The following is a 14,598-nucleotide window of genomic DNA, read 5'->3' on the forward strand; positions in this document are numbered from 1 at the left end:
CTTCTCTCTTTCCTGACCTGTCTGATGCGAGTTAACGTTCTTTCTCAATGAGCTCTGTGTGTGCGCGAGTCCTCGTTCCCTATCAATGAGTTTGGTGCAGTGTTTGCTTTTGTGTTTTCTTTATTTTTTTACATTGCTTAAATTATTTCTTTTTGAACAAAGACACTTAGTAACAGTGCACTTTATTTGAACTTTTTCAGAGACCTTTATTTATTGGTGTATAGATGCAAATGTTTTGCTTTGTATGCAAGGAGGGAGTGATTGTTCTAAATAAAATAGTTTTGTTCAGTTGTATTGTAATCAGTGTGTCAAAAACAGAAGTCTAACAGTAAATAAATATCTGTTCCGCATATCGGGTATCGGGCACACAAACATGCAAATAATCGGTATCTGTATCGGTAAAAAAAAAAAACAATATCGGTCCATCACTAATACACACATACAATGCATATTCTTGTAAAAAAAATAAAAACATTGTAAATGTCAAACAATGAAATTCATTACCAACACGTTTTATAAATTTAGTTCAAAACAGGCCAGCATAAAGCCTTTCTCTGGATCTTCCATCATGATCCTCTGTCTATATTTGAAGTAAAATTGACTGTTTATACAAAAAATAGGGTAACCTGCTCAGTATTTTTTTTCACTTTCAGGTTTCTCATCACCCACCAGTTTCAGCTTTCTACATCAGCAATAAGAAGGATGGATTCTGTATCAGCGGAAGCATTATGGCCAAGTCCAAATTTTACGGTGAGCTTTAATGCAGTTTAAACACTATCCCAAAGCTTTTTTCAGTATAACAGCTATTTGCTTCTCATGTGTGATGCTGATAATCATTTTGCTGTTATTAAAGGAAACTCACTGTCTGCAATTCTGGATGGAAAAGCCAGGCTGTTGTTTCTGAACCGAGATGAAGAATATATTATTACAATGCCGTACGCTCACTGTAAAGGTGACTGAAATCAAAAAAGCGTCACCCTTTAAATTGTGTCTTAATATTGTACATAAACGTTATTAATAATTGAAATGTTTCTACAGGTATCCTGTATGGAACAATGACGCTGGAGCTCGGTGGAAAAATTACCATTGAGTGTGAAAAAACACAATGTTACACAGAACTTGAATTCAAACTGAAGGTATGTTTTCAGTCTTTGTACCTCATTTGTTTTATATTTAAAGATTGAAACTATTGTCTTTCTATCTCCGTCGCAGCCATTTCTTGGCAGTTCTTGCAACGTCAATCAGATTTCTGGAAAGATCCGTATGGGGGAAGATGTTCTGGCTACGGTAGATGGGCACTGGGTAAGAATATCTTTTGAGATTTGTGCTTTATGTTACAGAACACTTCATTTCAAGTGTACAGAAAGATGTGGACAGGAAGTCTTACAAGTGTCCTTTTGAGCAGTAAGAAACAGAATTATAGGTTTTATTATGAATATTGCTCATTCGTGGCAATTGTTAGTCATGGTTTAAAGCTGAGTTACTGTGTTTTAACATATAAGGCAAATGCTTTGGGTGCGTTCGTTATAATTATTATAGTGAAATAATATTTATTATAAATTATACTATTGTGTATTTAAGGCAATAGATCGAGCAAACACCCAGGTGACCAAAGGTGTCCATTTTCTAATGAAAAATACATGACGATGGGGTAGAATTTTGTTAATCTGCTTCAGGAAACTTTGGGAAAACAATGGCACACAGCTTAAAACCCCAATGATTTCAAGGTAAAAGTCTGAATGTCTCTGCAGGATAATAAAGTGCATCTCGTTGAGAAGAAGACTGGCCAGCAGGAGGTGCTGTGGAACCCCAGTCCAGATGTGAGGAGAAACAGACTGAAGAGACAGGTGGTTCAGATGGACCAGCAGGAGGCGTTTGAGTCTGCCAGGTACACCAGTTCATAACCAGAATGACCAAAGCAAACCATTAAAATCCTACTTTGCTAAATTCTGGATAATGCCTTTAAGATTTGTAATGTACAGAATAATATTTGTTAGTATTTGTATACTAAGTTTAGTGTTAGTATTAGTATAGTGTGTCTTTGCGTGTGTGTGTGTTATTATTCTATATATTATTTTAATATATAATATATTTAATATATAAAAAATAAATCTTTACAATTTATATGGGGTTGAGATGGACTTACTGTACGCTTTTATTTACATTTTTTTATTTACATTTATTTTTTCATTTTTTCTATTCAGTATTTGTTATTATTTGATAATATGATTTTAGATAGGTCTTCAATATTGTATATAAAGAAGTGTTCAGGTAAAATATACATCTTGACCCTATTGTTAAGCATGCAAACCACAAGTTATACGTTCATTTTTACCAATATTCACATTTGAAATCAACCACTGTATGGAGATGCATCATCAGACATGATTTCAAATGTGTGGTTTATGCTGTATCACATCGGCTAGCCATGTAAACCATAACGTGATTACATAACAATTGATTTTTATAAGAATTTTAACCCCTGATGTCAAAATCATTGTTGTTTTATTTCCGTAGGCTGTGGCATCATGTGACCGAAGCAATAAACGAAAAAGACCAGAACAAAGCCACCCAGGAGAAATTTGTACTGGAAGAAGCCCAGCGGCAGGAAGCCAGAGAGCGAGGCGACCGACCCTGGAACCCACGACTTTTCGCTTTCAACATTGACACCAATGAATGGCACTACAGATATGCAGAGTACGTTTACACTGTCAGGAATAAAACACAATTTGCTAAACAGTAAATTATAATATGAATTTGCCGAAATGTAGGATCGCAGTCCTGCAGAGGACTCCATCCGCCATGTTTCCATTGTGTTCATCTTGGCGGAAATAGTAGAGCGTCTAGGTTTCAGACATACTACTTATTTGGCATAATGACTTTGGCATACAGTATCACGTCATAGGAAATTTGCCAATTTTAAACATCAGGAACGATCAGATGTTTAAGATGTGTTTGATTTGAATCTGATTCTCCTCGCACTATTTCTTTCCTCAGCACTAAGCCATGGGATCTGGATCGCTGTCTGGTTCAGTTCGAGAAGGACGGCATCATCCAGACAAAAGAGAAGTCTCAAAGGCAGCGAAACAGTTTCTCTTACAGCCAGAACTGGGCCGGACAGCAGAAGGTGTGACGCACCTACAGAAGACGATTTCTATATATGTTAGATTCTAGTATGTCTTATTAGGGCGTATGTTTAGTTTGTTGACTAATGTGTGTTTGTCAGGTGCGGGTGAATGGAAAGCACAGGAAATCAAGCAGCCAGCCCTCCAGCTGTAGTCAGAACACAGAGAGCAGCAGCACCACACCAGAACCCAACCATGAGTCATCTGACAATGAAGGCAAGACATCCGTTTATCACACACACACACCATGAGCAAATATTACTCGGATGTAATATAACAGCAAAAAATAAAATGCATGGTATCATTGCAATTCTTGGCTAATCCAATCCGATGTATGAGCCGGGTATATAATGGAAGCTTCTTAATGAACTCCATATTAACGGCTTAAAAATGATCGACAGTTGGAAATGGCTCTCGTATAGAAATGTGCACATTCATGTCTATTCAAACATTAATCTGGTTTGAATACAGTATGATTCATGTTAATGTTCACAGCTTAATAGATCAAATGTATTACCAGGTCAATGCGTGTGATTTTAAATAAAACTGTTCTCCCACATTAAACAACCTACATACACCAAACACCAAATCCTTCAATTATAGCTCTTCATTATATCTCCTCTTAAATGTAATTTATATGTCATTAAAGTCATAGATTTGAGTTAATTTGTTTTTACAGCAATGGCAATTGAAGTGTATTGAGGTATTTAAGATTGTTTATTATATATTTGATTTTGTTGTGATCAGGTTTTATGAATCAGTGTGCGAGATGCACTAAAGAAGTGAAGGACATCGCCCTCATAGAAGCATCTGTGGCAGCTATACAGAAAACACAGCAGGACATACAGAGGCGAGTACACTTTGTGTTTTACAGAATCACTGTCTTCAGTATCTGTACCAGATTGGCTCGACTGTGGAATCACATATTCATTGCATGCATCATTTAAAAAAAATTGTGTGATTTAAATTGACAGATCTTTATTTAATGGATTATACAAATAAATATTTATTCATATGTTTTTAATTTAATTAAAATGAATTTATTTGTTTGCTGGATATGTTTGGAGGGGCCCAAGAAAATCTGGAGGGGCATCCCGGCCTGTTATTATGTGCTAAAACAAATGAGCATCACCTGATTAATACAATTCTTTAAAATTTTAACAAACGTCACACGCATTTTAAGTCTTGTCCAACCTTTACGACAGTGAAACTCATTTTAATGGACTAGAGTGTTTGTATACCAAGGTTATTTTCGTTTACTTAAAATATCTTGCAAGCGTATCTGATCGAAATCAAATTAAATATTGGCCTAAAAAATATTGGAAAAACATAAACTAGTAAAAATATTACATTTTGCCTGAAAATTAATGATTATGAAAATGCTTAAAAATAAAAATGTAATGTTTTATATGCAACAAAAAATAGGAAAATTAAATAAACAGAAACTAAAATATAAATGAATAAATGTTATATAGCAAATAAAAATAGTAATATATGGCAAAAGCATATAACTTCATAAAAATATATAGTTTGTAACTTTTTTTCAGCAAAATATCCAAAAACCGCTAGGGCAGCGTTATATATTTTGTTCATTTGAGCACTTACAAAATCTCAATTGTTTCCAACTATTTGTAACTATCATCAAGCTACACCGTTGTTATGCATGAGAAGTCAGCATGTTCAACAGTGTGAAAAAGTCAAAATGCATGAAATAGCATGTTGCCCGATCTTTAACTGAAGTTAACATAAAAATAAGAAAATTAAAGCCAATTAAAAAACTAAACTATGCTTTATACAAATAGAATAGAGTTTTAAATGATTTCATTTATCTGACATGTTTAATAAAGTATCTCCTAATTGTATTTTAGTATTTTTATCCTAAAGCATGAAGCAATATTGAGGAAAAGTTATAAATTGTCTTTTTAAATATCTTAACTGTATGGAAAAAATGATGAATTATAATAACACATTTTCTCATGTTTTTATCTGTAGAAACCTGAGCGCGTTGGGTCGTCAGATAGCACAGCACAAGACGACGGAGGAGAGCAAGACTCTGAGCGGTCGCCACTGTCTCATCCTCTGCATGCTGTTGTTCTTCCAGCTCCTCATCAACTACGTCTTCACTTGAGATGTCACCTAGCGACCATCGCCTAGCAATAAACAGCCAAACCATTACCATCACACAGCCCCTGAATGCCCCGCCGTGATGTTCCTGCCTGTCGTATCCGCACCATCAAGCACTAAAGCACTTCAATCAGAGAGAAAAAGACTCTTGTTTTGTTTTGTTTTTTATTAATATAAAAAAACGGATAATCATTTTAGAGTGGTTAAACGCTGCACCACCACTCTCCTTAACTGTCCTGCGCACTTCCCTTCCGCAATATTGGTTGAAGAAGTTGAAGAATGGATGTATCTTTTGGGTGTTCCTTTTTTTGTTCTGGACCTCCTCTTCCATTAAGAGACTGGGCCTTAATATTGATGCCAAAAAAATGAAAAAGAAAAGGTAAATTGACATCCGTCAGTGCTGTACTTCATGCTTCTGGGTAAACGTCTCACCACACAAAACATTTGCTCGTTATTATTTTACCAAAACAGTGTTTCTGCGTAGTTCAGTACTAGAAAGAGTAAATGTTTACAAACTCAATTGTACACTACATAATGAAAAACACTCTGACACCAAATGTGTAGTGTAGATTTAGGTGAAATCGATGGAACGTCGGCTGTCGGTAGTGCAACGATAGAATGAGAGATAACATTCATGTTCATAGCAAAAGGCCAGTCTTCATCCTGACACTCGCGGCCTTCTGAGAAGTTTCACGTCACTGATGGATGAATGGACAAAGTTCAAAAGTGTATATATTTTAAATGAAATTGAGAATGTATTTATTCGATCAGTTCTGTTGATTTAAAAAGATACTTTGTTCTTTCAGGTTTTCTGGGATCAAGTTTAGCCGAGCATCAAATTGCTTTCCCTTTGGTTTTGTGTTGTATTTAAAGTTACTGTATGTTCAGCGTACAAAACTTCCAATGCAGGATTTATAAAGGAAATTTGTGCTTGAACGATGCTTGCGCTTTTAAGTCATAATAGAAACCAAGAGATTGGGACTAAAGCAATAAGCTCCAAGAAGCAGTGGGTCACATTTTTTATCAGCTAAGGCCGTGTTCAGACTTGACATCTTTTTTTAAACTGCTAGCGTCTGTTTTACATTGTAATCCTATGGTGTAAACCGGGTTTTTAAAAAACTTCCTGAGCGCTTTTTTAAACGCCAGCACTGGCGTTTTTTTCTGCAGCTCAGAGCGTCTATTAATGTTGAAAAAATGTCCTACGTCAAGCTCCATTTTTACAGCTTACCAATCACAGACCTGTCACTACATAATTTACATGCGTGGAATGTGATTGGTGGAGAAGGCTCAAGCTCGAAAACATAAAATGGCAAAGCTTTGTATAAATGCATAGTTTAATTTTCACTTTCAACAATATCTGAATGCATTTCTAGTGTGAAATTAGTATTGTTGATTTCAAATATGTGATTAGTTATTGCAAAGACGCTCTCTGTTTATAATTCAAATAGACTTCCGTTATGCTGCCTCTATGTGTCTCTGGGCTGCCTTCGTGCACAGACGCTAACTCTGAAGTCTTGGCGTTCGGCTGATATTCGTAACCAAACGCTGCCGGTGTTTTTTTACTAATAAAGCGCCTTTGTCAACTTTTTCTTGTCAAAAAAGAAGTCAAGTCTGAACACGGCCTAAGGACATGGTGGCACGACGACGTGAAGCAGAGTGTCTAAAATCCACTTAGCTGTTATAAAATGCACTCGTCGTAATAAACTGCTTCACAGGGCTTATTGCTTATTAAAAACGGTTTTCCATATGCGTCGCAAGGTTTCATTAAATAAAGTAAATAAAGTGATATTTAGGCTAATGCGGTCAGCAGTTATAAATGGTGGTATTTTATAACGGCGTAGAACTCGGCTCAACCAATCAGAATCAAGGACCAGAACTGACCGTTTTATAAATTTCGTTTTACTTTTTCGTTTTTTACAGACCACTCAGTTAAATGTCTAATGACTGAAACGAATGAGATGTCAACAGTTCACTGTGTCAATGATTGTTGCAAACTTCAGCACCACAGTAAAGTTTTACATTTCCACTTGTCACGTTGTCGTCTTTGAAACACTGATGTGCACCTTAAGAAATGCATTTAAATAGATAGTTCAGACAAAAATGAAAACATCTGTCATTACTTATTCATTTTCATTTCTTTTAAAACCTGTATATGACTCTTTCATCTGTAAAACACAAAAGAAGATATTTTGAGGAATGTCTCTTTTGTGTTCGTACAGTGGAAGTCAATAGGGGTTAAGTGGTTCGGTAACCAACGTTCTTCAGACTATCTTCTTCTGTGTTCTGCAGACGAAAGAGTCATATACAGGTCATACAGGTTTGGAATGACATGAGAGAGAGTGAACTATCCCTATATGTTACATTCTATAAGAGAGGAGCCAAGTTCATTTTTCTCTTTCAAAGACGTTCTCTGGACTTTTCCTTTAGTTGTTACAACAGACCTTCCCGGGGCATGCTTGGACTTGGTCAAAAGTGTGCACTCACAGAAAATCCCCTTCCTTCCTCCTCTGTGCGGAGTAAATTCAGACCTTTGTAATTGAAGCACTTGCGGTCGACTGACTGATCTGGTTAAAGAAAACCCAAATGAAAGCCATCCCATTTCGGCCCACCAGCTAATATTTCCGTGGAAACTATGAATGTACAGAATGCCTCCAGGTTGGGTGTGGTTTCATTGGGCGTATATGACTCAGCGATCCACTTCAAGCGATCTAAACACCCCTGCTTTAGGAGACAAGCTCTATTTTAAATCAATATCAAGTGTGATTCATTTGTTTTGTGATAAGATTTGAGGTTCCTTTGTTCCAGGGTTGAATCCGTTTGATGGTGTCTTGCTCACTGTTTGTGTATTGTTTTCATGGCGATCCTGCGCTAATAAATTCATCCCATAGTTTGCGTAACGCCCATTGAGCCATGCCTTGACCCGTCACAGTGGTGGACGAGTCCAGGAAGGAGGACGGTAGCTCCGTCGGCGCCCCCGGGCCTACAGGCCGATTATCTGAGAGTGGGCGCACATACTGGACCTTTGTGCTGGGATGTGCGCGGGGGCAGACGGAAGCGCTTGGAAAACGCAGGGTCTAATTAGGTCACATGTGTGCTGGACTTCACACAAAAGAATTCCTTCCTCCCACAGATGTGTAATGGGCTTCTTGGGACAAGTAAACATGAGAATAACTGCGTCCTTTAGTGTAATGTGTCCATCTAAAGTCCGAGCATAAGTAGGCTTCTTAAGCCACTCGAACAATAAGAGCTTTCCATGGTAAAGGCCTTTCACATCAAGGACTCTAGGTGTAAAGATTGTTTTAAAAACCATTGTAATAGCAGAGTCCACACGACAACTATAATATTAAAGATACAGATTAAATATATTTTTGATAGCCAGCCTTGTGAATCCATCTGAATTTAAAGACCTTGCACAACTCAACCATTGGGTTAAATTAACCCAGATTTTGGGGGGATCCAACATGGGGTTACAACAACCCAACATAAATTAATTTACAACCTCGTTTGTTCGTTTTTGAACCAACGCTGGGTTGAAAAAAACAACATTTAGGTGTAATAAAGATATTTTTATAGTTATATTTATAGTGGTTACTATTGATTTAAACAGGCCTAAAAAGAAAAATGTACCCAAATATGAAAATAATCTCGTATATTACTACATACATCACTAAAGCTACATTTTATTTAGTGTTTAACTTCAGATTAACCCAAATCATTTCATATCAAAAAATACATTGTTCAAATTGAATCTCTTTATTTTCAGTCTCTTGGGAATAGATTGCGAATTCTAAAACAGCTCGAAATGTAAGCATGTTTTTTCACAAACGTTTTATTGTGGTTTATTGCAATAGTAGATGTATGTGCTTTTTGGAGCTTCGCAATGTTGACTCTTTTAAGAAGATGACAACAGACTTTTTTGATTTATTATAAAGATGTGATGCAGATTTTGTTAATTTGGACAAACTATTAGGTTAAAGTTGCAAAGTGAGTGTTTAAGAAAGCATCTAGTGGTGAGGTTGTGAATTGCAACCAATGGCTCACTCCACCCCTCCCTTTGGAAACACAATGGGGGCTCTCACAGAACTAAGATGTCGTCACATTTTGCTTCTTTTCCAAAGGAGAATACGTATTTACGAAACTCTTTATGTAGAGAAGTTTGTCCGCTACTGTAGAAACAACATGGAGAATTCCTTGTAAGGGACCCGCTGTGTATGTATAGAAATAGCTCATTCTAATGTAATAAAAACATGATTCATTATGTAAGGTCTTTATACACCTCTGAACACACATAGTTATATATATCATATTGCATTTCTGTCAATAGATCCTCCTAAATATCACACAGCACCTTTAAGACTTGCTGTCACATCTTTATTTATAAGGGGTTTCTAGACGCTCTTGGCACGTCTCCAATCTCAAGGCCTGTTAAGAGCTTTTGTTCAGTTGTGATCTTCTCAGTGTAGTTGTGCATTTGGATATCTGCTCTCTGGAATGTGATTGTGTTGTCTCCATGTCGCTATTCATGCAGACACCGGATACACAGTGTCTCATTCAATGATTCAGTGGATCTTCTCGGGACAGTCAGTAAGGGAATATCTGGTGTGTTGCTATCGCTTGTTGAAAGCTTATAATGGGACACTGTGGTGTTGTAGCTCATGGCTGATATGGTTTTTGGTTCTCCTACAAAAAGACCATGAGTTTTCTACACTGGGCCTTGGAACAATATGTACAAAGTTAGAGTTTTATAATGGACCAGTGTGTTTTTAACAGCTTCTCAGAGGTTTTCATATGCTGGCAGTCAAATCAAAAGCCTGTTATCATTTATTCTCCTTGTGTCATCAAAACCATCTGTGGAAGACGGAAGAAGATATTTTAAGGAATGTCCCAGTGGTTTTGTGTTTGTACAATGGAAGTCACCAGTGTTGTTTGGTTAACAATTTTTATCAAAGAGATGCGAGAAAGTCATACAGAATTGGTATGACATGAAGATGGGTGAATGATGTAAGAATATTAATTTTATTACAGCTAACTGGTTTGTCAGCTTCAACGATCAAATAGTCAGTTGTTAGATGACTAGTCGGCCATTGTGACATGAACTAAACCTAAACCTTAAAGTTTTTTTTGGGAATTAAATGTCAGCATTATTGGAGATGCAGTCTAGTACATCTGCTCCGACATGTTGATCATTGGTGCTCATGTGGGTAATGTGGGTTTGAATCTGATTTCTAAATTCCATTCCCTTTTGTTGTTTCCTGTTCCCCCACCCACACGATAAAAAAAAATGCGTTCTTTGCATTGACTAAAGAACTGAACTGCCAAACCCACCAAAAATCATAAATTCTCCAGATTCAAAAAATTTGACCAGAATTGTTGTTTACGTTTAAGACAGAAGATAGTTGGAGATAAACATCAAACATATGGATTGACATTTCCGAAAGCCTAAAGAAGGATGAGAGAGATCAGGGCTCTATAATGACAGACCTAGGTGTGTCGAGTAGACAAGGCGCAGACTAGTTTGGGTTGTTCTTGCGGATGTTAGTCCAGTAATTACCCAACGTGAGCTTCCCTCCAGCCCTCTCGGATTACAGAGCACAGGGAGGCGTCACACAGTCAAGCCTCGACATGTTCACTGGGTCAGGGATGAGAAACACTGCGCACACACATAATCAATGTGCTCCATTATCTTATGAATCACAATATCAGACATATTCATTATCCGTTCAGCATTTCTACGGAAGCACTTAAAGGGACAGCTCACCCAAAAATGTCATCATTTACTCACCCTTAAATTGTTAAATCTGTATAAATGTCTTTGTTCTGATGAACACAGAGAAAGATATTTGGAAGAATGCTTGTAAACAAACCGTTCTGTGGCACTTTTGACTACCGTTGTCCTTTTTCCTAGGTGTAACAGAAACCATAACGCATTAATGTTTTAATATGTTAACAAATGCAAACAGCACCTGAGTTATATCTACTGTAGAATGTCTAGATTATCATAGACTTGAATGTTGACAATCTAGAAACTATTCAGAACCATCAAGAGATCATTTTAATGGCCCAGCAACCACACAACGTTTAGTAAAGAAATTATTACTATTAAAATTTTCGATATAATTCCCATTTGGGAAGTTCCAGAGTTGTGGACGTGACATTTTGCGTTAGGGACTTGTATGCTCAGAGAATGTATTTGTTACGGATCTATTGTTTTACCAAACCCATGTTGATAGACTCTTAACATCATAAAAATGTCAGTCTAGGAAATATATATACATATTTTAAAAAAGACTAATGAACAATCATTACGGATTGGACAAAAAAAAAAGGACACGGCTTTTGCGGCAGCAAAATTTGTAGGAATTCTGTGAACTAAAATGCACAAACATGAACCAATAATACCCAATGAATGGAGAGGAAAGCCTCTTTATAGAACATGTATTTACATTTTCATGTGTCCATTTATGAGGAATATGTGGTGTTATGGATGTGATAATCCTGAAAATGGAATTTACTATAAAAACTTGAAAAGAGACCTCATGTTGGAATTTAAACCACCAAATGCTCCTATCTGTGCTGTGCTTACTGTATAGTTAAAACCGTTGGTAAAGACTTAATTCTTTCACGGTAAAGTTGACATTTTCACTGAATTCCCAAATACAGTATTTTATACAGAATACAGAAAAACATTGTAACAGTATCATTGTTTTCTGTTACATTGTATATCTACTTTTCAGATTGCACAGCTGCAAGGTCAAACTTTGGTCTGAAACTTATTTTTAGCACATTTTCCAGGACCTCTGATGAATGAGATTGCGGTTGAAAATGGCTTTTATCAAGCAGCGCTGTATTAATCATATGAAATGGACCGTGTGACAGAAAGAAAATGATACATGAGCAGCTGAGAGTTTGAACTCTTCTGTCTGCAGGTGTGGTGATATTGTTGTATTTAGCCTTTCACGTTCAAGCAGTGTGGAAATGTTTTCAGGATCCAGCATGTTAGCATTACAAACATCACTTTGCATTTCTTAAAACGCAAACTATTTCTACCAAAAACAGATTTCTTGCACAGACTTGGAATCCAGTGTGTCAGCTGGCCACATTTTAAAGCAAGATGAGAAAGAGCGGTCATGATAAACAAAGCCACATTGTGTTCATGGCCATGACGTTCATCCCGTCTGCTTCCGACAGAGCGCTGTGACCTGTCTCGAGGGTAATATTGAGTCGTGACTGAACGGAGCCTGTCAGATCTTGTTGATGAACACACGCCTACAATTGCTTCAATGTTTGCATTGGAAGATTCACATTGAGATGAGATGCACAGTCATGACAACACACCCAGAATCATAAAGGTCAAAAGAACCGTGCATTGTTTGAACTCATAAATTGTCCAATTTATTATATAAAAGAAATTATTTTGGTAACACTTTCCTTGAAGCATGTATGCATAATGCAATATAAAGAATTATTAAAGGGTAAAATGCATTATAATTCTTCATAATGTGTGTTGTAACACATTATATGTAGTTGTAAAGAATTAGAACCAATTTAAAATGTGTAGTTTAACAATGAATTGCTAAGTGTTATAATGTATTAACTGTAATAACAATCATTTATAAGACATTACAATGCATTAAAACTACTTTTATAATACATTATACATGCTTCAAGGAAAGTGTTACCATTCTATTTCATTTGGTAGTTTGTAGTCTATATTAATACTGTAAATATGCATTTTTATTCATTATAGTAATAATAATAAGCTTGGCTATAAAAATGACAAAAAATCAGTTATAAACCACAGTTTATAAATATGTATTACATATTTATTACATACTTATAATAATAATATTTTTTATTATAAACAACAATAACAATAATGTTATTATTTATACACCTGTGAAATGGCGGAATTGCATTGTTTATCCTCCGAAAACTGGTTTCTAGGAGACATCTTTGTTGACAGTCAAACAACTGCAAAGGTTGTATGGCGGAGACATCAAACAGGACTATCCCACATCCGACTTTAAATGGAACACGGCATAGGTTTTGACTTGAAAATGGGATGAGTCAGGTGTTCAGATCTATTCAGGTGCAGGTTTGACTGGTGCGATCTTAATTACCTGTTAATCACAACAGTTGTCTGTTCAAGGGCAAAGTGGCGCAATCGAAAGGAAGGTGGGGAGAACTTGAAAGGGTTTCTTATCGTGTGGTCGTTTGTAAGTTGAAAGTGAGGATGATTTACAAATGAAGGAAATTTAATACCGCTGCTACACTCTTAGGTATTTTGCAAAGATTGGTGCAAAGGCACACCGCACAGTCTTCAAAGAAGTGACCGGTAAAGGAACCCTACGGGGACATCTAAGAATCCGCAGGCCTCCTTTGCACTTGATCATGTTCACGTTCTTGAATCTAAGTGAAATACAAACTAAGATAAGACAAGTGTTTATAACAGAGACCGCAGTAAACTACTTATATTATATTTCTGCCTGTATCAGGGTTGGTATAGACCACCCAGACGTTACAAAACCCTACTGAATGTATGTATATAGTAATATAAGTTTATAAATGCATAATTATTATTTAAGTGAACGGAAGTAACATGGGTGTCAAACTCAATGGCACAGTTTCAATAGCTCATGGATCTCACCTTTCAGGAACTTGTGACGATCTCAGATCTGAACCCACTGCACCACAACAGGAAGTTTAATAATGTGGGACTTTTTTACATAAAGGTACTGATAATTTCCAGGGTGTTTTCAAAGATTGTAAAGTAGCGTGTCCGGACAGGTCTGCGAAGCAAACTTACATGACATTGGGTTATGCAACCAAACTCAGTAGAGAAAAATAACACTGTAACCTTAACTAAACTCCATGACCTTAATACATGAAGTTCGATGTTACCTGAAGAAATGTTATACACATTATATACAGCTGCGAAAAAAAATCTGAAATCACTTCAAATTTTTATTTAATAAGCATTTCTAGATGTGTTGCGGCAGTCCAGTTTTGTGTCTGTTGAATATAACAAAATTAAACCTCAGAAGGGACAAAGTCAGTCAACAACAATGTGAAAGGCTGAAGGCATGACAACACGCATGAAACTCATGGAATCACAAAAAATATCCTAAATACACGTACAAATATGACTGTTGTATTTCTGTCGTGTTTTCTTGGTCTGACAAAATACAGAGTATCTTTTCTGTTATTTTGACCTGTTTCTCCAGTTTTCATTTTCTGCAAATAAATGCACATAGAAACAATATTTTGGTCTGAAATTTGGTAGAAATATTGATAGTAGTTCACAGAATGAAACAAAAATGATAATTTTACCTAAACACATACATATAAA

General features: G+C 36.3%; 1 protein-coding gene across 1 annotated transcript in view; it reads left to right on the forward strand.

The window, feature by feature from the left end:
* Positions 1 to 7,278, forward strand: part of osbpl5 (oxysterol binding protein-like 5) — a 42,860-nt gene extending 35,582 nt beyond the window's left edge. The window contains exons 13-22 of the mRNA XM_056740136.1: positions 654 to 750; positions 854 to 952; positions 1,039 to 1,136; positions 1,213 to 1,302; positions 1,752 to 1,888; positions 2,518 to 2,697; positions 2,998 to 3,127; positions 3,227 to 3,341; positions 3,873 to 3,975; positions 5,118 to 7,278. Coding sequence (XP_056596114.1) covers positions 654 to 750; positions 854 to 952; positions 1,039 to 1,136; positions 1,213 to 1,302; positions 1,752 to 1,888; positions 2,518 to 2,697; positions 2,998 to 3,127; positions 3,227 to 3,341; positions 3,873 to 3,975; positions 5,118 to 5,253 — 1,185 coding nt within the window. The 3' untranslated portion in view covers positions 5,254 to 7,278. The remainder of the gene's footprint in view (positions 1 to 653; positions 751 to 853; positions 953 to 1,038; positions 1,137 to 1,212; positions 1,303 to 1,751; positions 1,889 to 2,517; positions 2,698 to 2,997; positions 3,128 to 3,226; positions 3,342 to 3,872; positions 3,976 to 5,117) is intronic.
* The last annotated feature ends 7,320 nt before the right edge of the window (positions 7,279 to 14,598 follow it).

The sequence above is a fragment of the Triplophysa dalaica genome, chromosome 24 (genome assembly GCF_015846415.1).
Source record: "Triplophysa dalaica isolate WHDGS20190420 chromosome 24, ASM1584641v1, whole genome shotgun sequence".
NCBI lineage: Eukaryota > Metazoa > Chordata > Actinopteri > Cypriniformes > Nemacheilidae > Triplophysa > Triplophysa dalaica.